Genomic DNA, 23,575 nt, shown 5'->3' with positions numbered 1-23,575 from the left:
CTTAAGGTTTATAAACTCCTAGATATACTTAATTTAAGCTTCTAGTTAAAAAGTAAAGTACTATAAAGGCTAATAATTATATAACTTTAGCTTTCTTATAGTATTAATTATTATAGATAATTTAATAAATATTATAAAAAATAATATTTAAGATAGTTTATTTAAGAAAAACTATTTTTAGTTTATATATATAGAAATAGTAAGATTAAAAGTATAATATAAGCTAGCTATTATAATATTAACTATTGTAGATAAATATTAGAGTTATTAGGTTAACCCTAATAGCTTATTGCTAGTAAATCCTTAGATATTTAGCTATAGATTCTCTAAGGATTTATAGGTAATAAGTTAGTTATTTAACTAATTAACCTATAATAATTATCCTTCTTTTCTTTATATATAATAAAGAACTATAGTTACCCCTATTATTTATTAATTACTACTAATATATATAGTTAACTATATTAACTTATCTTTTAGTGTTACTAACACTAATTAGTAGTTAACTTTACTATTAACTATATAGGTTAACTTTACTATCTAAACTATAGATTAGTAAGGTCTATAAGAAGAGGTAATTATTACTAGTTAATTATTTATATACCTAGAGTAAGTAAGTACTAAAAAACGCCTCTATAAATATCTTTACTATAATAGTTTATACTAATTACCTATTATAATAGGTTAATTAATAGATCTATAACTAGTCCTCTTAACTAGTAAAAACCTTATTAATTTATATTTATTATATAAGCTTTATTACCTTTAGAAAAGTACTCTTAACTATAAAAAACCTTTTACTTTATATAGTTATAGCTAACTAGTAATTATTTACTATCTTCTATTTATTATAAGCTCTTTAGCTTACTAACTTCTTTTTTCTATATATATACTTCTTTTACTAACTAATAGTATTAATAAGTTACTAATATAATAGCCTATTATTTCCCCTCCTTTTACTAACTAATAGTATTAATAAGTAGCTAATATAATAGCCTATTATTTTTCCCCTAAGTTATTTATCTATAAGAGTATATTTTTCCCTAGCTATTTATACTACTAGTAATAATCCTTTTAATAAATATATATACCTTCTAGTCTACTAGAAGAAATACCTATATTTAAGAGGTTATTAGGCTAACAGAGGGTAACAGTAAATAATACTATGCCTATAAGCAGAAGACCTAAGCTAAGATAAGTAAATATAATAAGCTTATAAGTAAGTAAGGCTTATAGGTTACTATACTTTTACTTATAAGGTAATAAGAAGAAGTTTATAGTAAGTATAATATACTACCTAATATAAGGTAGTAAGTAGTAGTAATTAATAATATATTTATTATACTTATTAACCTTATATAGTATATTTTCCTATAGTAATAAGAAAAAGACTATATTAAGAAGTTACTAACTAACCTTATAAGTAAGTAATAACCTTTTATACTTAATACTATTACTATATTTTATATTAGTAGTTATAAGTACTATAACTATATTAGTAGTAAATTACTTTACTATACCTATAAGGATTTTAGTAAATAGTCTATAAATAACTTTAAAGTAATTAACTAGAAAGTCTTAATAAGCCTATATAACTTCTTTATTAATTATAGTATATAAGTTAACTATAGTAAACACCTATTAATTACCTAATATATATTTAATACTTTTTAATAAGAGAAAGGCGCCTACTAGACTAATAAGATAATTACTATTATTAAAAGATTATTATATAACTTTAAACTATACCTTAAAGACCTTAACTTTATTAAGAATATTAGAGGTTATAATATAATCCTATATAGTAAAAAACTAGCTAAAGTGCATCTATTACTAGTAATTACCTATTAGACCTTTTATAATAACCTAACCTTTACTTTACTACTACCTTTATTAACACTAAAACCCTAAGTAATAGCTAAAATCTATAGCCTATATATAATAACTACTATACTACTATAAAAGCTTTTATTAACTATAGTAATATTAATAGTAATATTAAGGCTAATACTAAAGTAAATAAGTAACCTTATAAAGATATACTTTAATAACTAGGCTATAAAATACACTAGTAGCTAGTATAAGACTATTAACTTAAAATTACTATTATTTTATAACCTTTATATCTAGGTAAATATAATATAAAACTACTATAAAGTAGTAATTTAAGTAATACTTTAAGGTAAACTATAAGAGTATTATACTTTTACTTTTTACTAATAGGTAGGTAATTTTAATACTTTAATAGTAAAGCTTAAAAAATAATTTAAAGGTAATAAGGTACACTTAGCCTATATTACTAAGCTTTACTATATATTATTTAACTTAATTACTTATAAAAACTAAAGTAAGAATAAGCTTAAGATCCTTAAGTTACTTATTAAAAAGGTTACTAAACTAGTTAAAGTAACTACCTATAATAGCCTACCTAAGGATAAGGATTATTATAAATACCTTATTACCTATTACTATAGTATACCTAAGTATACTATAGCTCTTTTTAACTTACTAACTATATTTTATAGCCTCTATATATAACTATATAATAAAGTAGTAAATACTTTACTTTACTATAAGCTACTTATATAATACCTTATAAATAAATTTACTATATAAAATAAGTAATTTTAGGTTAACTATAAGTATAATAATAGCTATAATAATTATACTAATTTATAGTAAATATAAGGTTCTTTATAAAGTAACTATTATAGTAAAAACTAGTATAGTAATAAATTAACTAAGAAGTGCTTTATCTATAGTAAGCCTAGTTATTAGTTAACTAAGTATACTAAAGAAGAGTAGTAATCCTTATTTAACTAATATAAAAGCACCTACTTTATATAAGCTTTACTAGCTACCTTTAACTACTTTCTTTTTAACTATAAAGGTTATAATATAAGTTATCTTTAAGAAGTAAGTAATAGTAATAAATAACCTATTTATTAAAATATTAATACTAATAATTATACAACACCCAGTTAGTTAACTATAAATAGTTTATAATTTAAGGTCAAAGGGCATAGACTAGTTATTTAGCCCTTAGTTATATCAAGAGGGGATTATACCTTTTAGTTAGCTAGAATAACTTAAGTTATACTTAAGCAGTATATAACTACTTTATACAACAATAGTAGAGTAGACCTATTTAGTTACCTAATAAGAAGTTAATTTACCCCTACGTTTTACTAAGTACATATATATAAAGCCTATTTAACACTAATTAGTAGTTATATAGTAATATAGATTAGCAAAAGTAAAAAGGCAAGTTATAAACCTAAAAGGGATTACCTTATACTAAAGCCTAGATCCTTACTGTTATCTACCCTATAAAAGTAGTACTAGACAGTAAGAGAAAAAGACTACCTATTAGTTAATATACAAGAAAGTCTCTCTATGTCTACTGCCTAAAGGTAAACTAGGCAGAAGATCCTATTATATAATACTCTAAGAAAGTAGTATACACTATAGTATATTTAATATTAACTAGACACTATACAAGACAACATAGCTACTACTACTAAGATAGCATCTTTATAAGAGCAAGAAGACACTAGAGAAGTTAGCTAGTAATTAGAAGATAACTAACCTTAGTATAAAGAGGACTAGATTATATACAAAGAAATAGTAATACAGAGCTTTATCCTACTTAACCTTTAGAAGAGATTAATAGACCCTAAGTACTAGTTGTATACCCTAGATATTACTAAGGAGATCCTTACGTTAAAAGAGTTAACTATACACATAGGATACTTAATAATATATATCCTCCTTATTAACTTACTAACAAGAGCCCTTATATATAACCTATACAAAGATTTTAAGGACTAGTCTCTATACTAATAGTCCTAGGTTAATTAGATCTTTAGGGACAAGCTTATATAAGTACTTACTAAACAAGGATTAGACCTAGCAAGAGAGAGCAGATAATTAGTTACTATTTAAATCTTAAACCTTATTAAAAGGTATAAAGTAAAACAAGAACTCTACTAAAGTATTAACCCTTACTTATATAATAATAACTACTCTCTAAACACCTATAAGGAATATATAACCTAACCTATTAAAGTAACTAAGGAGTTACTAAACAGTTAATTAAATAACAAGATCCTTAAGTAGCTTAGAGGTCTAGAGGACCTAATGTATAAATAACACTATATAAAGACACTTTACCTAGGAGGTAGAAAGTTTCCTAAGGTCTTAAAGCTAGGTTATACTAACACTAAGAGGGATATCTATAACCTTTTACTAAGGCAAATAGTTAATAATAGACTATATAAACCTTATATAATTTCTATCTTCTAGAAAGGCTAAGAAAAAAAAAAACTACACTAGAAGCTATATAATATACTTTATAACAAGGCTAAGGTGTTTATTAGTTTCTATTACTATCTCTAGATTATAAAAGATTAATATTATGCTATTTTTCTAGATATACTGTCTAATTATACAGAGGAGTTTTACCTCTATTATATTAGCCTACACAAAGGTAGAATAAGATATACACTATACTAGATATACACTTTAACACTAGCGTTAACTATAGTCTTTATTAGACTAATTAGACTACTATATCCTTTGCATAAGTTAAACAAAAAATCTAGATAAGACGCCTATAGAAGTACTAGAAGTATTACTAGACAAGTTACCTCTTATATAATAAGCACTTAGTTTAGGTTTCTAAGGGGAAATTATACTTTACATATAAGTTACCTAAGCTTACTAAGGAGTTCTAGAACTAAAGACTACTCTTAGTAATCTTAAAGTATACTATTTATATAAAGAGTTCTTCTCTAATCTAAGGGCTTCTCTACAAGTTACCTTAGACAAGAGGACTATATTATATAACATTAACTTTATAGACTAAAGGTATACTTTAAACTACAAGGATAGACTACAACAGAGACCTTTATATAATTAACTACCTTGTTAACCCTTTAACAGAGAAAAAAGGATAGACCATTTTAACTAAGACCTTTTTGTAAATATACCTAAGAAGTGTTTTATATACAAGAAGGAAGAATACTAGTCAACTAACTACACAGAGGAAGAACACAATTATGCAAAGACTTAATACCTTTAAGTATACAACACACTTGCCTAGGACCTACACAAAGACTTTGTAGCCTATCTCCTTAAAGTAGAGGAGAGAGCCCTATAAGAGAGGAAGAGGAGAATAACAACTTATATAATAAAGAATAATTCTTAGATAATAAGAAGTCTCTTAGTATTTACTAACTTTAGCTTTCTTTTATTATACAACTAGTAAAGATATATTCTTAGCTCTAAAGACTATTAAAGTAAGTTAATTCTTACTTAAGACCCTTATTATATAATATACTAAGAGAACTATAGGATACTAGAGTAGCTAAGTTTTTAACTATAAGAAAGCCCTAGGTACTAGTATACTTAAGAAAGAACTTATATACAAAGATCTCTTAGAACCTAGGTTTTACCTATATATAATTTAGAGTAAATAATCTATAACGTTAATAAGAACTATAGAGATAGAGAACTAGCTAAGAATAGTTAAGTATTATATCCTTAACGCCTTAACCCTATTCTTATTTTTATTATATAATATAGATTAACTAGGTGTATACTTTAATAATGTTACTAACACTATTGTACAAAAAGATAGTATATATATACCTATTGTACAAAAATAGGGACACCCTTTCTTTAACCTTAGTTGCACAGAGGCTTTAACCTTCTTTACTAAAGAGTAGCTTTAAAGGCTTTATAGATAATTTAGACACCCTTGTATAAATTAACTTCACTAGCTCCTAAAGAATACTAGATATAATAATATTAATATATTAATATTAAAAAGATCTAGAAGTTTTATTACTATTACTAATTATATAACCTAGCACTATAATGTTTTAAGTTCTCTATTAAAGATAAAAGCTACTTTAACTACAAGATAGTTATAAACATTATATAACTTAGAGACAAAAACATACTACACGTTATTAATATAGAGATAAGTTTTTAAGGTACAACTTTCCTTAAATTATTATTACATAAGACACCTAAAATACTCTCTTAAAGTACTAAATAGCACATATATAGGTCCACTAGACTATATTATATATAACCTAGGCATAAATTTTATATTAGAAGAGTTTAAGAATAATACTAAGATTATAGGCATCTTATACAAAGAAATACTAGTAAAAGCCACTAGGCAGTTAGTAAAGTAAAAAGGCATATACACTATTATAATATATATATAATATCCTTTATAAAGAACTTAGCTACAATATAGACAAAAAGTTATTCTCTAAATAGCTATAAAAGCCTTAAATAACACTACTAGCCTACAAGGGATTATACTAACCCTTCTTGTCTTTAGGATATATCTAAGGATTAACAAGGATTTACCTCTATTGCATAACATTACCTAAAGGGCTAAAGTAATTCAAAGGCTATAAAAATACTACAAGGCATTTGTGCAAAGGTAAAGATCAACCATGCAATTAACACAAGGAATAGCCTAAACCTCTAGGCTATACTAACACTTCTTATCTAGAGTAAAGTCCTAGTGTAAAAAAAAACAAAGGATAAATAGGCCTATACAAAATCTAAGGTATTAAAGGATATATAATTACTATTAATATAGTAAATAGTCCTACCTAGTTTTATATAACATATATTAAGCCTTATTATAGAAAACTAACTCTTAATAACCCTTTAGACAATAATATTACTTAACTAATTCTACAAAGCAACCTAGACAAAAGAAAGCTAAAGAAAGGTTAACAGAGGCCTATACAAAGATCCTAAAGATATTCTTAACCTAAAAGGAAAAAGATTACTATAACCTTACTATTAAGCTTTACCTTAAAATATTATTATAACTCTAGAAGCTCTATATAAAGAGTTAGACAAGGTTAAGATTAATTCCTTAATAAGACAAGGTATTTTAAAGGTTATACAATATAACCTAAGGGACACAAGGTGTCCACATCTATAGGACACATATAGTACAAGAGGTAAAGAACCTTAATAATAAGCCATACAAGAAATCTAGGCTTATTATACAAAGGTTTAGTAATAAGGAGAAGAAATCACTTCTTACTTAAGCACTAACTATCTAAAGGATAAGCTAGCGCCTTATACTAGCTCTAGGTCTAACCCTTATATAAGACTATAAGTGCTAAGGGAGTTAAGAGATATTACCTAAGCATACACTTAATCCAAGGACCCCCTTAATAAATAATCCTTATATAACTACCTAAAGAGTTAAAAGGATAATACCTAAAGATATACTCCTTTAAGTAGTTTTACTATTATATAGCTTATAAAGTTAGGCCTATACTAGTACAAGACCTATATTAAACACTATAAGAGAAGTTAAAGATAACCTAGTCTATATATAACCTATATCTTTTATATACTATAACAAAGATAACTTTAGAATTACAGTTATATAAACAGATAACACTCTTTTGTTTATAACCACACAATTCTTAGCTAAAAGGAAAAGAAGTTATTAAAGAAAAGATTTATATAAAGCTAAAGACTATTTTATCTCTAAGAACTTAGGCTAACTTTAATAGTAGATATATCTATACATATAACAACAATAATATTACCTTTACCTAAAAGGTCAAGTAAATTAACTACAATTAGTTAATAAAACTTTAGACAATTTACCCTAGTAATATATTTCTTAAAGGGCAAAAGGAGCATATATTACCTTAATCTATTAACCAGAGGCATTATATAATCTAGTAATTACTACTTAGACTAAGGGAGATACCCCTTAGGCAATCAAGGACCTAAATATACAAATTAAATAGTAAATAGATAACCTAGAGAGAGGACTTACCTATATACCCCTTTCCCTTACTTACACAAAGATATATATCTTTACTAACAGATTATTTACTAATAACGTAGACCTAATATTATAACTTAGTTTTATTATTATACTAGCAAAAGAAGTTACTTATATAAAGACTAACTTTAAAATCTAAGGCAACATTATCTATTAGAGCTCTACTAAGTATAAAAAGTTACATAAAGTGTACTTATAAGTAAGCTTTATAGCATAATAATAAGTTTTAATAGTAGGATTACTTTAAGTACAACACTTAAAGGATCCTTTATACACTTAATATTCTAAGGATTCTAGTTATTATATATTTAGACTCTTGTTTACTATACAAATGTCTTATATAATTAGGAACAATAGACAAAAAGTAACTTATAATTAATATTATAAGCCTACGTAAATTATATAAGAAGAAAAAGATCTTAGAGGTTAAATAAATTAACAGAAGAGATAACCTAGCAGATACATTTACTAAGAAATTACTAAACTCTAGCCTTAAAAAGCTAGTTAGTATAAACACACTAAAGATCTAAATTAAAGTATATATTAAATAAATTAAGAAGACTAATTAATAATTAATTTATATAAGGTATTTACCCTTGTACTACAAAAAGGGTATTATTTAACTCCAAAACCCTAAACATACGTTCTAAACCTAACTAGACTAAAGACCTTAACTATAACTAGAGTATATAAATCTACTACACAAGAAAATATATTCCTACTAGGTTATAGAGAGTATATAAACCTTTTACGCTTACCTATTACTTAGCTTATATAAAAGAAAACACACCTTAGATCTAATCCTAATTAAGGATTAGGGGCTTAGCACTAAAGCTAAAGAAAAAGCCCTTCTCTTTAACACCTTTTCCTAAACGCTTCCCTAGCGTACAGGGGTTTCAGCCCTTAGAGACTAATAGTTTCTTGTAGTTACCTTAGCTATTACCACTATTGCTAAAATTACCACTATTATTGCCTAAAGAGACCTCTCCTTAGCTATAATAGCTACATTAAGCTCCATAGCTTATCTAGATACACTTACCGCACACTTCTCCCTAATAGTTATTTAGGCAACAGTATTTAGTAAAGCAGTAAAGTGTATTATTTATACACTTTTAGGGGTAAGCCTATATAAGTTAGCCATAGGACTAAATAAGTATTACATAAAAGTAGCCTTTACGTTAAATCACTTTAGCAACAAACTCTTAGACAGAAGTATTAGTGTTAAGATAAATAGTAATATTATACAAAGGCATATTAATAACCTTTATTCTTTATCCTAAAGGTTTAACAAAAATTAGTATATATAAACCACAATAGGGAAAAAGGAACCTTATACATTAATAGCAAGGGCTAAGAGAAAAGCGTAGTTTTAGGCGTTGCCTATTAAGACATAAAGCCAGGTTACGCCATTCTAGTCCTATTAAACCCAAGAGAACTAATAACTAAAGGCTAAAGTCTAAGCTAGGCTATTATAATATACAAGAAGGATCTATTATAAATTAGCAAAGTCAACAACAACAGGGAGAAGAAGATATATATAAAGTAATAGATAATTAACAAGTTAAAAGAGAGAAGAAGAAGTTATTAATTAATCAACGTACAAGAGAAATAGAGAAGAGGAAGTAGTAAGGTTACTATACTAGCAGGGTTTTATATATTTTTATTATTATTAAAAAGCATAAAGAAGAAAAAAGAAAAAGAGAAAAAAAGGTAAAAGGTAGAAGGTATTTATATAGAGGAGTTAAGGCTACTAATTACACAAAGGGAAAAAGGTGCATAAATATAAAGCAAAGGAAAAGCAAAAGTAAAGTAAAAACTCGTTATACAAGCAAGCAACTATTTAGAAACAACCAAACAAGGAGGTACACACAAAAGAACAGATTTAATTAGCTTAGTAAGTATTACCTTACATTCACTCTTAAAAAAGCATATTTAGAGTTTATTTTTGTTTAGATAACTTCACATACAACAGCAGGCTATTAAAAGTAAAGTTATCATAGGAACTAATTAGGACTATCTAATTAGTTAACGCAAGGGCGCATATAATCATAAAAGAAGAAAGGTAAGTGTTAGAATATTAATACTAATGATTATACAACACCTAGTCAGTCAACCATAAATAGTTCATGATTTAAGGTCAAAGGGCACAGACTAGTTATTCAGCCCTTAGTTATATCAAGAGGAGATCATACCTTTTAGTTAGCCAGAATAACTTAAGTTATACTTAAGTAGTATATAACTGCTTTATATAATAATAGTAGAGTAGACCTATTTAGTCACCTAATAAGAAGTTAATTCACCCCTACGTTTTACCAAGTACATACATATACAAAGCCTATTCAACACTATTAGTAATAATAATAACTATATAAATATAGTGTTCTTTATATTTACTACCTTCTTTATATAACTATTAATTAATAGCCTAACTATATTCTCTAAGTTATATAACTAAATAACTACTTATATACTTACTTATAAGAACTTACTAAAGAAGCTACTACTTAGTAAAACTATAAAAACTAATAAAATATTTATACTTAATAAGTACTATTTAGTAGTAACTTTTTATAGTATTATACTTAACACTAGTATAGCTAAGAAATTAACTACTAGCTATAAGTAATACTTTACCCTCTAGTACTACTTAGGTAAAAAGATACCTATAAATACTACCTAAGTAAGTAAAGTAAGTATTTACTTTAGTAGTAGTAATTACTTTAAATCCCTAAGAATAATTAATATATTTATACTACTTAGTAACCTTATTTTTTATATAATAACTACTAATACTTTATTTTTCTTTTACTTAAAGGATATAAACTATTATAGTATAAAATTTAATAACTTTACTAACTAGCTAATCTAAGGTAATAATATTATACTTATTATTTACTAATTTAGTTACCTATAGATACTTCTATAACTACTAGAGAAGAGTATTACTAAGTAATACCTAATAGATAGTAAATTATACTAAATCTACTAGTAATTTTAGCTACTTATTTATTTAATAACTTTATAAGTTACTTAAATATACTAGAGAAAACACCTTCCTCTTATTAATTAAAGCTATTAATAAGTACTACTACTATTACTAATTATACTCTAAAGCCCCTAGTTACTTTAAGTTTATACTATATAATAATAATAAGTTTAACTATAAGATCCTTATTAATATAATATATCTTAATAGTAATAAACTAGTACTTTATATAGTTAATATAGTAATAGTGTTTAATATAGTAAGATTCTTATAATCTATTACTATAGAGTTTATATAGAAGGTACTATAGATATACTAGATTAATATATATCTTAGCCTACCTAATTAAATAATAACTAACACTAGCCTAAATTTTTACTTTAGTAAGTTTAAATATACTACTTATAAGTTATTTATTAAAGTAAAAAAAGTGCCTATTAAAGCCTATTATAGTATTAGTAAAGTTAAGTACTATTATATACTTCTTTACTACACTTATAAGATTATTTATAAAAAAACTAGTACTAACCCTAAAGTTACCCTTTAACTTACTATTAAAATAATTAATAATACTACTAGCCTAAATAGCCTTATCTTAACTCTTCTTATATTTAGTATATACCCCTAAATAACTAATAAGTTACTATTTACTATAACTACTATATAATATACTAAAGCTATTAAGAAAGTAATAAATATAGTATACTAGATCTATATAAAGTAATAGCTATATAAAGTACTAATAATATATAATAGCCTAAATTTAACTAATACTATTACCTTACCTCTTTAATCCTTTGTCTATATATAGTATAAAAAATATAGCTAGTAAGGCCTATTTTATCTTATTACTAATAATAGTACTACTTATACTATTAATTTACCTTATAGCCTATATAACTTTAGGATTACTATAGTAAAACCCTACTATATAAAGAAAAGTTAACTAGACCTCCTTGCGCTAAATAAACCTACTAGCTACTTTATATAAGTAGAAGATAATCCTATATATACTATATAAGTATAAGAAGACTTTATAAAGATACTTAATACTAAAGAGAAAGTATATAATACTATTATTATTAATAATAAACTACTATAATAATACTATAGTTACTTATAAAAGAACCTAATACCTATATTCTTTATAAAGATATAACCTACTATAACTATAGTATTCTTAACTATAAAGAAAAAGGTAGACTATATATTTACTATTAAGCTATATAAGAAAAGGATTATTACTACACCTAGTAAACCCTTTAAAGAATCTAATAAGGCAAAAGTAAAAGCCCTTATTAACTATAGTGTATTTTATATTATTACTTATAACAAGAAATCTTATAGTAATACCTATATATTTAAATTATATATAGTCTATAAAGTAAAAAGTAAAAATAAGTAGCCTTATAAGAAATTATAGCTTATTATCTAAGGTTATATAAATAATAGTAAAAAAATAATTCTTATATAGTTACTTACTATCTAGTAAATAGCCTAGTAATTAATACTTACCTTTACTTTCTTACTACTTTAATATAGATTTTTTCTCTAGTTATATAATATTACCTAAGTATATACCTAATTAGTAATACTACTAAATTATATTATTTTTACTTACTTATTTATATAAATTTACTATCTTTACTTAGTAAATATAATAATAATAGTAACTAAGCTATTATATAGTATTATAAAGGCAAAAACTTACTAGTAGGCAACTTATAACTACTATTATAAAGAGAATCTCTAAATAAATTAATTAATCTTTAACTTTTACTTATTAATATTATTACCTAATAATAGTAACTTTAGATTAATTAGTATATAAATAGATAATATAATTAGCCTTATAAATAGTAAATTCTTTACTTATAAAGAGAAAAAGCTTAAAAAGGCTACTTTTATAGTAAAACCTAAGTAGTTACTTATAGCTAATACCTTTATTATCTTTAATAGTAGTATATTATTTATTACTACTAATAGTAAGTTTACTCTTTATTAAAAAGGCTAAAGTAAAAAGCTTTAACTTATTAATAAGAAATTACCTACTACTTAGTAAGATTATATCTAGTAATATACCTATAGTGTATATATTACTTTTATTTATTAACCTAAAGCCTACTTTAACTATTTAGTTACTACTTAATACTAATTACCTATAGTAGAGGAGATTAAAGCTTTAAACTACTAAATTAAATAGTAAATTAATAACCTTAACTATAGCCTATAATTCTTACTAATTAACTTTATAACTACTAAGCTTTTTATATTTATTAATAGCTTATTTATAAATAACTATAACTTTACTTTTTAACTTAGCTTTATTATAGTTAGAGGGTTTAAAATAAATACAAAATATAATATAATATAAAAATATAATATAAATATAATACAATATAATATAAATATAATACATGTATTTGTATTATATTATATAAGAGAGATAATACATGTATTTATATTTATATTATATTATATTTATATTATATTTTGTATAATATACAACTATATAATATAAAAAATAAAAATAATTAAAATTAGTAAATTAACTATATATAATATTACTTAATTTTTATATATAGAATAGTATTATTTATATATTTTACTTAAAATATTATATACTTAAAAACTAAGATTTAGTAATAACTATTAAGCACTATATTAATAATAAATATAATATAATACTAAATTTATTAATATATAGTATAATAAGTATAATTTATTAATATATTTAACTATACTAAAGTTATTATAAATAACTATCTATATAATAACTAGTAATATTATAACTTACTTTATAATAACTAACTAAAGTATAACTAGCTATATAATAACTAACTATAATATAACTATTAATAATATAACTAACTATATAATAAGTAACTTTAAAATAACTTATAATATAATAAATAACTAAATTATAACTAACTATAAAATAACTAATAATAGTAGTATTAATATAGTTTATTATAACTAATATAGTATATAGTCTTATGTATTAAGTAAAATATAAGTAGAAGTAAAAATAAAAATAATAATTAAGAAAAAGGTAAAAATAGAATATTTTTTACTACTCTAAAGAGTATATATACTTGTCTTACTATAAGTAAATACCTTATAAAAAAGTATATTAATTATATATTATAACTATAGAATATAAATATATACTATAACTATTAGTATAAGCTATTTCTAGAAAATATAGCTATATACTATACCTATAAACTATTTATATAAACTATAACTATATAATATAACTATAAAGTATACTTATAAAGTTTAATAAATAATAACTATAAAATATAACTATAGTCTATAACTATAAACTATAACTATAAAGTATAACTATAAAGTATAACTATAGTTAATAACTATGAATAATAAGTATAAAAGTATAAAAATAAACGTATAAATATAAAAGTATACTTATATAAGTTATAGTTTATAGTTATATATAAGTTTATTTATTATAAGTATAGTAAATAACTATATAGTCTAGAGTTATATAAAGATAATAATAATTTTATAGGTTATTTATATAGTATAATTATATATATTAATATTATAAACTTAATTAATATTTATATAATTAATACTTAATATATATATTAATTCTCTTAAGTGTTATATACTATATATAACTATAAGACTTTTTTTCTAAGTACTTCTTTCTTTAATTAGTATATTATATTAAGTATTTATATATTATAATGTACTTTATATAACTTATAGATATATACTATAGTTATAAGCTATATAACTTTATAAAATTATAACTTTAATTTTATAAAGAACTTTAGTATAACTTATTTATAGTAGATTAGTAGTATATTATATATAATATAACTATATATAACTTATATTATACTCTAGGTTATATACTTTATAAAGTATAACTTATAAGCTATAACTTATAAGTATAATATATAATTTTTATATCTAATAACACTATTTAATTATACTTAGTAAAGTAGTTTAAATTATAAATACTATAATTATTAATATTTAAGACCTTAAGATTTATAGCTTTTTACTTTTTAACTTTTTTAGGTTTTATTATACTTATAGATACTACTATATTATTAGTAAGTTATACTTATTACTAATAGTATTCTATTATATAGTATACTAGTATAAGTAATAGTTTAACTTTAATTAAATATAATACACTTTATTAATACTATTACTATTATATATATAGAAAGTAATTATATTATTATTTACTATTAGTTATATAGTTATTACTCTTAAGACTTTTAACTTTAATATTATAAAGTAATTAAGATAATATAAGTAGTATAATATTTTTTACTTCTTTAATATAATAAGTAAATATCACAGGACAATAGGCAATCGCCCTGAAGTCCCAGGCTGACCTAGCAGGTTAGAGGAACATTGTTCCTGATATAGTTCAGTAAGCGTTTCACCTGGCGGGGCCAGATGAACGCGAGATTGAAAAGGTGCCAACCCCCCAGCGAAAGGCTGGTAATAGCTAGGTCGAGAATCAGCTTCTGTAGAATACAGGACCTATGTTTTAATTATCACTTCTCTTCACTGGTGCTGTTACAGTAAAACCTTTATTTTAATCTATATTACTTTCTTTTTAGTTATAGTAATTATAACTAATACTATATTCTATAGTATTACTAATAGTATTTTATTATATAATATATTAGTATAAGTTATAGACTAAGTTTAGTAGAATATAATAATTTAAACTATTAAAGTAGTTATTTTAAAGTCTTAATAATTACTATTTTCTTTAGTATTTATTAATTATTATATTAAAGTATAATTAAATATATAAAGTAATAGTTACTTATTATAATATCTTTATCTTATATTATAGTATTATATTATATAGTATAAGAATAAAATATATTAAAAGTATTAATATTTTATTATTCTTTTATATTCTTATAGAAAGAAAGACTATATCTAGAGAAAAACCGTATTACTACTTAGTAATACTATAAAGTATAGTATTAGTTATAACTACTATAACTAAGAAAAAAGTAATATAAATAAGGTTTTAAACTATAATATTAAAGAAGTAAAGAAATATTATATTACTAATATTATTCTAAATACTTTTTATAGTAATAATTTAAGAAGTCTTAGTATTAGTAACTAAGTAACTAAGAGTAAATAATAATATAACTACTTTTATATATTTATATAGAGAAGTAATAGTATTAGTATTAATAAAATACTTATTACTATCTATAAATATATATATATAGTTACTAATATAGTTTTACTTATATATTATTAGACTATAATATAGATATATATTAAAAGAATTAATTTTGTATTTCTTCTTTGTATTTTGTATAATATACAAAATATAATACATGTATTTGTATTTGTATTATATAGTGCCTTAGAAAAAATACAAATACAAATACATGTATTGTATTATACTAGAAAAAAAATACAAATACATGTATTATATTTATATTATATTTATATTATATTTTTTTAATACTCTAATTATAGTCCTTACTAATAAATAAATTATTAAGTAACTTACTACTAATAGTAAAAGCTTTAAATTAACTAATAATATTATCTACTTTAGCTTAATAAAGTATAAAAAAGTTATATATAGTATACTTACTTCTAAGGTCTATAAGATAATTACTAATATTAATATTACCTATATAATTAGTACTACCTTTATAATAATTACTAACTACCTTAAGCTATTATAAATACCTATAATACTCTATATTAACTTATACTTACTTTATAAGTGCCTTATAAAGCTTAGCACTATAAAAAAGAAGTAACTTATAATAGATATTATAGCCTTTTACTAGTTATATAAATATTATAAGATTTATAAGATATAGTAGATCTATAGTAATAATAACCTAGTAAATAGATTTATAAAGTTATTACTAAATAATATATTAAAAAAGCTAGTTAATAATAAGTAATTAAAGATATAAATAAATAAATAAGTTTCTTATATATAATAGGCTATATAAGCAAAAAGTATTAAATACTTTTTAGCTTCTTGTTTTTATTATATTTTTTAGCTATTCTTTTAAATATAAATAATAAGGGATTTCTAGTACTATAGAAAGTTACTAGTGTTATAATATTAACTATTATAGATAAATATTAAAGTTATTAGGTTAACCCTAATAACTTATTACTAGTAAATCCTTAGATATTTAGCTATAGATTCTCTAAGGATTTATAGGTAATAAGTTAGTTATTTAACTAACTAACCTATAATAATTATTCTTCTTTTCTTTATGTATAATAAAGAACCACAGTTACCCCTATTATTTATTAATTACTACTAATATATATAGTTAACTGTTGGTAACACCAAGGGATAGGTTGATACGGTTAACCGTACGTATCGGTGGCAATTGACGAATAATAGGGGTAACTGTGGTTCTCTATTATGCGTGAAGAAAAGAAGGATAATTATCGTGGGTTGGTTGGTTGAATAACCAACTTATTGCCCACGAATCCTCGGAGAATCTATGGCCGAATATCCAAGGATTCGCCGGCGATGAGTCATCAGGGTTAACCCGATAACTCCGATATTTATCCGCGATGGTCAACATCACAACATTAACTATATTAACCTATCCCTTAGTGTTACTAACACTAGCCTTATAACTATTATAATATCCTTATTTAGTTATAAAAAGTTATAAAAATAGCTTAACTATTTATATTCTAGACTACCTATTTAGGCTTATAAATATATATATTAGTATAATAGATCTAGGTGGTAGGTCTAGATTAATAGATATTTTATTACTAGTTAGATTATTATAAGATAAGTATAGTAGACTATAGATAAGTAGGAAGGACAAGGGATAACCCTGCTAGCATATGCCTAGACATATGCCCAGGGGGTATATATCCTATTACCTATTACCTCCTGTTAAGAGAGGTAACCTAAATACACTATCTACACTTATACCTAGCTTTTGTCCTGTGTTAATTATTTAGCTCCTTGTTATTGCTTGCCTTGTTTTACTGCTCTGCTATTACACTTTACCTTTGCACTATGTCACTTCACGTTATCTACCGCAGCCTAGCTCCTCCTGTTAGATCTACAACAGCTGGCAGGAAGGCTGTGTTATAAATCCCTTAAAGACTACGTAATATTATGAAGGTATTATAACATTATTATTTATATTTTAGAAAAATTGCCTAGGTGCATTGTGGGTCTTACTGATCTGTAAAAGCTTGACTTTACATAATGTATGAAATTCACCTTGTTAAATTCTCATCGTCCAAAGTGCTTCCTAAGACAGATTTTACATAAGCCTAAGCTAGGAAGAGCTGATTGCCATGCCCGCCGTGTGAGATGTAAGGCTTTTTATTACCGTGGGTGTGATAGCTTCCACCACATTGGCTCTACCAGGATGTTGGAAGGCGGCTACCGACCTGGTAAACATGGTTAATATGAAGCCAGTCCTGAGCCAGGCAATTTGCATGCTACGTCCAATTTCACGCATTGGCCCGGATGAGCAAGAGAACCCGAACAAAATGAGTTGGACGAACGAATTAGAGGCCAGAACACTGCCATTACAGATTTTCAATAGTCGCTGTATTGGCTGTTCAAGCTCCGCACCCTCTGTGAGGTCGTCACCACTCAGTGGATATTAATGCATCGTCTTTCCCACTTGGCCAACACCACACGCGAAACTCGCTGGCGAGAAAAAAGAAAGGAGCAGCTTTTACGCCCCATGAGGCTTGTAAACAATCTATCTACAACTTTCCGGTGACGTAAATACACATAAAGTGTTTGCACGGCATCTTGGCATTCCCTGCGATCAATGCATGCCATGACATCGGAATTGCAGCCCTAATGGACCTGTTTCTTCTTCAATGATATTTCAAAGGAATGGAGGAATCAAGACTTTCATTTTGACAAACATCTCTACCACAAGTGACATGTTGCTGGGTAAGTTCGTTGGCAGCGGAGGAGTAGACAATACTAGGAGTAAGCTGAAAACCCGAGATATGTGCCAAAAGCACCCGTTGTGGAGTGGTGTAATATACAGATAGCGCAAATAGGGGCAGGGACAAGAAGAAGAAGAAGAAGAAAGGATGGCGAAAACATACCCATAGCTGAAATGCCGACGCTCAGCCTCATGTGAGAATTGGTCATCAGAGGGTCTTCAAACCTGGCTCAATAGGGTTGCCTTGGTTTTGGACAAATCGCACTACATGTCCGTTTGTCGACACGGCATTAAAATCGAGGTGGCAATGAAGCTCGGAAATAGGACTATGTATGGCTAGTGGCTCTCCTTCATTTGACATGTTACAGCCATTCGACTTGGCAGAGGGGAGCGTTTATGGCAAACAAGTCTTGGCTGTAGTGCTTAGATTGCTGCCGCCTCCGACCCGAAGCAATCCGAGCTTCTCGCAATACCAGCGACACCCGTCTCGGGTTGCTCCCGCACCGCCCGTAAAGTCCGCAGGAGTGGCTCGTGGCCTATGAGGATGCCGCTGCAATGGATCCATTGCCATCTTTTGGATCAACCTGGACTCGACCGCAATAAACGTGAGGCGGGGGTTAGATTGACCAGAACGGAGTGTTCTTTTTCTTTGGTCCTCATCACAATTTCACAGTGCTAGCTGATTACAAGCGCTAAATGGGTAAATAGTACTTGCAGGACGGCGAAACATCGCCAAGCACTTCTACTATTCATGACGGCGGCAACGATTTACAACTGCTAGACTAGATATAAATATTCAGGCGCCTGCTTCAGGACTAGATGTCAAGAAGTTCTCTATCACTCCGCATCGGGCTCTACCATTCGTTCCTTCTTCATCAATCGCTTCAATTCTTTTACCACATTCACTTCTATCACCTCACCAAATTCACCATGAAGGGTCTTCTTTCTTTCGGCCTGCTTGCGGCGCCTCTTGTCCAGGGACACTACATCTTCAGTCAGCTTTTCGTCGACGACAAGGCTGCCGGCGGTGACTACACCTACATCCGCAAGAACACCAACACCTACATGCCCTCCTTTACCTCCGAGATCGTGAACTCTCCTGAGCTGCGATGCAACAAGGGCGCTACGTCTGCAACTGCTCAGACTTACACTGTGGCTGCCGGCAGCAAGCTCGGGTTCAAGCTCTGGTTTAACGAGTTCATTGAGCACCCCGGCCCAGGCATCGTCTACATGTCTAAGGCCCCTGGAGAACTCAACGGTTACGACGGCTCAGGTGACTGGTTTAAGGTGTTCGAGAGTGGTCTTTGCGGTAGCAACCCCAGCGTCGACACTGACTGGTGCACCTGGCAGAAGGACCGGATCGAATTCACGCTCCCGGCCGCCACCCCCCCAGGAAACTACCTTGTGCGCGTTGAGCACATCGCCATTCACGAGGGCCACGTCGGCAAGGCCCAGTTCTACATGGAGTGCGCCCACATCAAGGTCACTGGCAACGGCGCCGGTACTCCGGGCCCTCTGGTCAAGATCCCTGGCATGTACAAGTCCACCGACCCCGGTATCGCCTACAACAAGTGGACCGGCAATCCGGCCCCCTATGTCATTCCCGGACCCGCGGTCTGGAATGGCGCTGCCGCCAGCAGCAGCAGTCCCGACCCTGTCGCCGACGATCCTGCAACCAACACCACCACTCCCAGCGAGCCTGCTACGAGCGAGCCTGCCGCCGCCAACCCTCCTGCGAACGCTCCTCCCTCGAACTCCGGTGCTTCTCTCTACGGCCAGTGCGGTGGCCAGGGATGGTCCGGCGCAACCACATGCGCGCAGGGGACCTGCCAGCAGATCAACCAGTACTACAGCCAGTGCGCTTGAAGGGCGACAGACCCCATCTCGTTCCATTCACGAATAGTCTCTAGCAGACTTATGACACACTTCAGACCCTTCACCATTTTAGGCTGCAAGCGGCTATGGATACATACATTTACATTCAGCTATATATACTTAGGACTTCTTGTTACTATGCTACTTAGATTCAACGTTTATATACCAACGTTCATTTCAACCTCTGCCTATGACTTGTCGGTTTTTCAATGTGGTTACGCAGAGCATCAAGAGTACCCGTGTTCGGTCCGTGGCCACTCTTCAGAGTCGGAAATTGCAAGCTCCTGGGCAGGTAATAGTACGCGCTTGCTTTTGGATCTGCTCAAGGGTAGAGCAGGAGGGGGAGCCGAAGAACTGAAACAGGGGCCGGCCATTAATATGCGGCCTTCGGTCGCATGGAGATACTGCCAAGCGCAACGTTTATATTATGTCTATCCGTATTTGGGTCGCGGCGGGCGAAACAAAAAGTGGATCGAAATCGAAAGTGAGCCATCAGCTAATTGTTGTTACGCTGTTGAGAGCCCAAAACACGTCACCCTCGCAAAGTGACAAATTCTCCTAACAGTGTGAATGAATGTCTGCTAAAAACGTCTTCATCCAACCTTATGAGATTAGAAAAGCATCCCCCAAGTGCTTAGCCACAGTAGACTACAACTCTTGGCCACTCTTCTTCGATGCAATCACCGACTTGATGTGCAGCTCAAAGTCGCCAGTCTGCTCAGCAAAGAAGCTGAAAGATGTCAGCTCTAGCCCCTGAGCAACTCTCTTCGAAGTGCTTACCTTCTGATCATAAAGTTGACTCTCTTGATACTAGACCGGTCAAGCGGTGCAGTGTTGTTTAGGACACGGCCACGGTAAGTAGGCACAAAGTCGGCAACCGGCATGACGACCCTTTCGACAGACCCATCGGTGTGGTTTACTGCAGGAAGCTGGAAGTCGAACTCCCAGCTCACGCCGGACTGCTCCACTTCATTGATGGGCGGTGGAACCGTATCTTTGAGGTTGAAGGTGTACCTCTTGCCATCGGCGTAGGGGATCTCCAAGGTAATGGTGTCGTAGGCTGAGATGTCGATGCTAGGCCAGTCGTCGACGGTTCTCTGCGATGCGAAGCCGGCGCCACCGAGCGTCGCATAGTCCAAGTTTCCATGGAAGCTCACAATGGTCTCGGAGAAGGGGTTTCCGACGGCACCGGGCTCGATGATGTCGAAAGCCGAATGACTCGTACCATTACGGACAGTGTCGTCGGAGGCGACCCATTGGCTCTTGTCCCAGGGTGTGAAAAGGGCCGCCGTGGCCAAAGCGCGGAGAGCAACTGGAATTTGCATTGTGGCGGATGAACCGAGGCGAGGTAAATGATGGATAAATCTAGCCTCAAAAGTGTTAAAACTAGTCGTGGACAACTATTCGTTGACCGACCTGAGCGGGCATATTGGCTTTTAAATCTCGGCAGCATCGGGCGTCTCCACTCATATTTAATTGTTATCAGGTGGCGCCATGTCTTTCCGAAAAGTCGAGTCGGGGCTCCATGCCAAACTCTATCTTGTACGGGTCAACTACAGGTTGCTATTCATTTGTGGGGTGTTCTATCAGAGATTCGATGCATATGCGTAATTTATTAGGAAATACCAGCCCTTTGAAATTCCTAGCACCAATCGTTTCTGAAACGTTTGTTGTACTCTAGCCGAACCTGGAGAAGTGCGGAACGTTTTCGCGGGGGCGGTAAGTTTCTTACCTTAGTATCAAGACTGGTGAGCTATCACTTGGTATTTAGACAGGAATCTCCAAGTTCTTCAAAGAGGCATGGCTCGTTCAAAGTGAGGTTCCCACTTAGGCAGTCAGAAAAAAGCCAGGATCTTCAAACCACTTTGTAAGTGCCCGCCTCCCTTAAAAAGACTTGGCGGTGACATGTCTATTATTTATGAAAGCCCTGGAGAAGGAGTAGACGTGGACTTAAACACAACCAAGATCACCGGCAAAATGGAGGGTTATTGAGGGTGTTAGAGCCAGGTCCCTTAAGAGGTATAGAATAATGTTGTTGTTGTTGTTATATTTAACGCCAGGCTGTTCCTATAAAGGACAAAGGGCGCCTAGGGTTGCAGGCTCCTAGCTAAGTAAGTATAAATAACACTAATTATATCCCTCTTTATTATAATTAGTATATCTTATGCTATTGTCTATTCTCTGCTTCTACTAATATCCTAGGAGTTTAACTAGAATTATTCCTTGCTATTAAGTGCCTAAGGCTCTTTAGCTACTAGGTTCTATATAGTGTCCCCTAGTTAATTTATATTATATAGGTTAGCTAAAGGTTTCTATATACTTAGTTATATAGTACTACTTATATATCTATATTATTATAAAGTTACCTTATGCCTTCTAGGGCACTAAAAGTACTCTAAGTACTATATTAAGAAGTTATATACAAAGGAAAAGTAAGTAAGTGTAGTATAGTATAAAGGAGAGAATAAAGAAGAAGAAAAGTTACTTTATTAGTAGTAGTGCTACTTCTAAGGTAGTATAAGAGGAAGATAGTAATATAGAGAAGAAGTCTTAAAGGCCTTATATATCTAGTATTACTATCTAGGCTAGCCTAAGTAGCCTAGGTGTTAGCTACCTTAGGTAGAGAGATATAATATTAAGGCTATTAGCTACCTATAATAAAGCTTATACTATTACTACTTATCTTAGCTACTTAATAAACGCTTACACTAGTAGCTTTTACTACTATATATCTAGAGGTAAACTAGTAGCTATAGCTATATAGGTAATAGGTTAAGTATAGATTTATACCCTTAGGTATATCTTAGTATAGAAGTTATTATTATTTAGTAATATAATAAAGCACTAGAATTTCCTAGTTAGCTAATTAATAATATATTCCTCTATATTAAACTAAGGTATAAAGTACCTTTTAACCTTCTAGTA

General features: G+C 28.8%; 2 protein-coding genes across 2 annotated transcripts; one reads left to right on the top strand and one right to left on the bottom strand.

Moving 5' to 3' along the window:
* Positions 1 to 19,705: 19,705 nt before the first annotated feature.
* LY79DRAFT_670902 (fungal cellulose binding domain-containing protein) lies at positions 19,706 to 20,641 on the top strand (the record flags this gene model as incomplete). The annotated part of the gene is made up of 1 exon (XM_060563839.1): positions 19,706 to 20,641. One exon carries the CDS (start codon positions 19,706 to 19,708, stop codon positions 20,639 to 20,641), a length of 936 nt encoding a protein of 311 aa, XP_060412728.1.
* A 657-nt stretch (positions 20,642 to 21,298) lies between these two features.
* Positions 21,299 to 21,975, bottom strand: LY79DRAFT_580927 (complex I intermediate-associated protein 30; the record flags this gene model as incomplete). The annotated part of the gene is made up of 2 exons (XM_060560156.1): positions 21,299 to 21,380; positions 21,431 to 21,975. The coding sequence occupies 2 exons, from the start codon at positions 21,973 to 21,975 to the stop codon at positions 21,299 to 21,301; spliced, it is 627 nt and encodes a 208-aa protein (XP_060412727.1).
* Positions 21,976 to 23,575: the final 1,600 nt, after the last annotated feature.

The sequence above is a fragment of the Colletotrichum navitas genome (genome assembly GCF_030913465.1).
Source record: "Colletotrichum navitas strain CBS 125086 chromosome Unknown LY79scaffold_42, whole genome shotgun sequence".
Classification (NCBI taxonomy): Eukaryota; Fungi; Ascomycota; class Sordariomycetes; order Glomerellales; family Glomerellaceae; genus Colletotrichum; species Colletotrichum navitas.
Note: the sequence above shows the minus strand (reverse complement) of the source record. Positions and strands in the feature narration are given on the sequence as shown.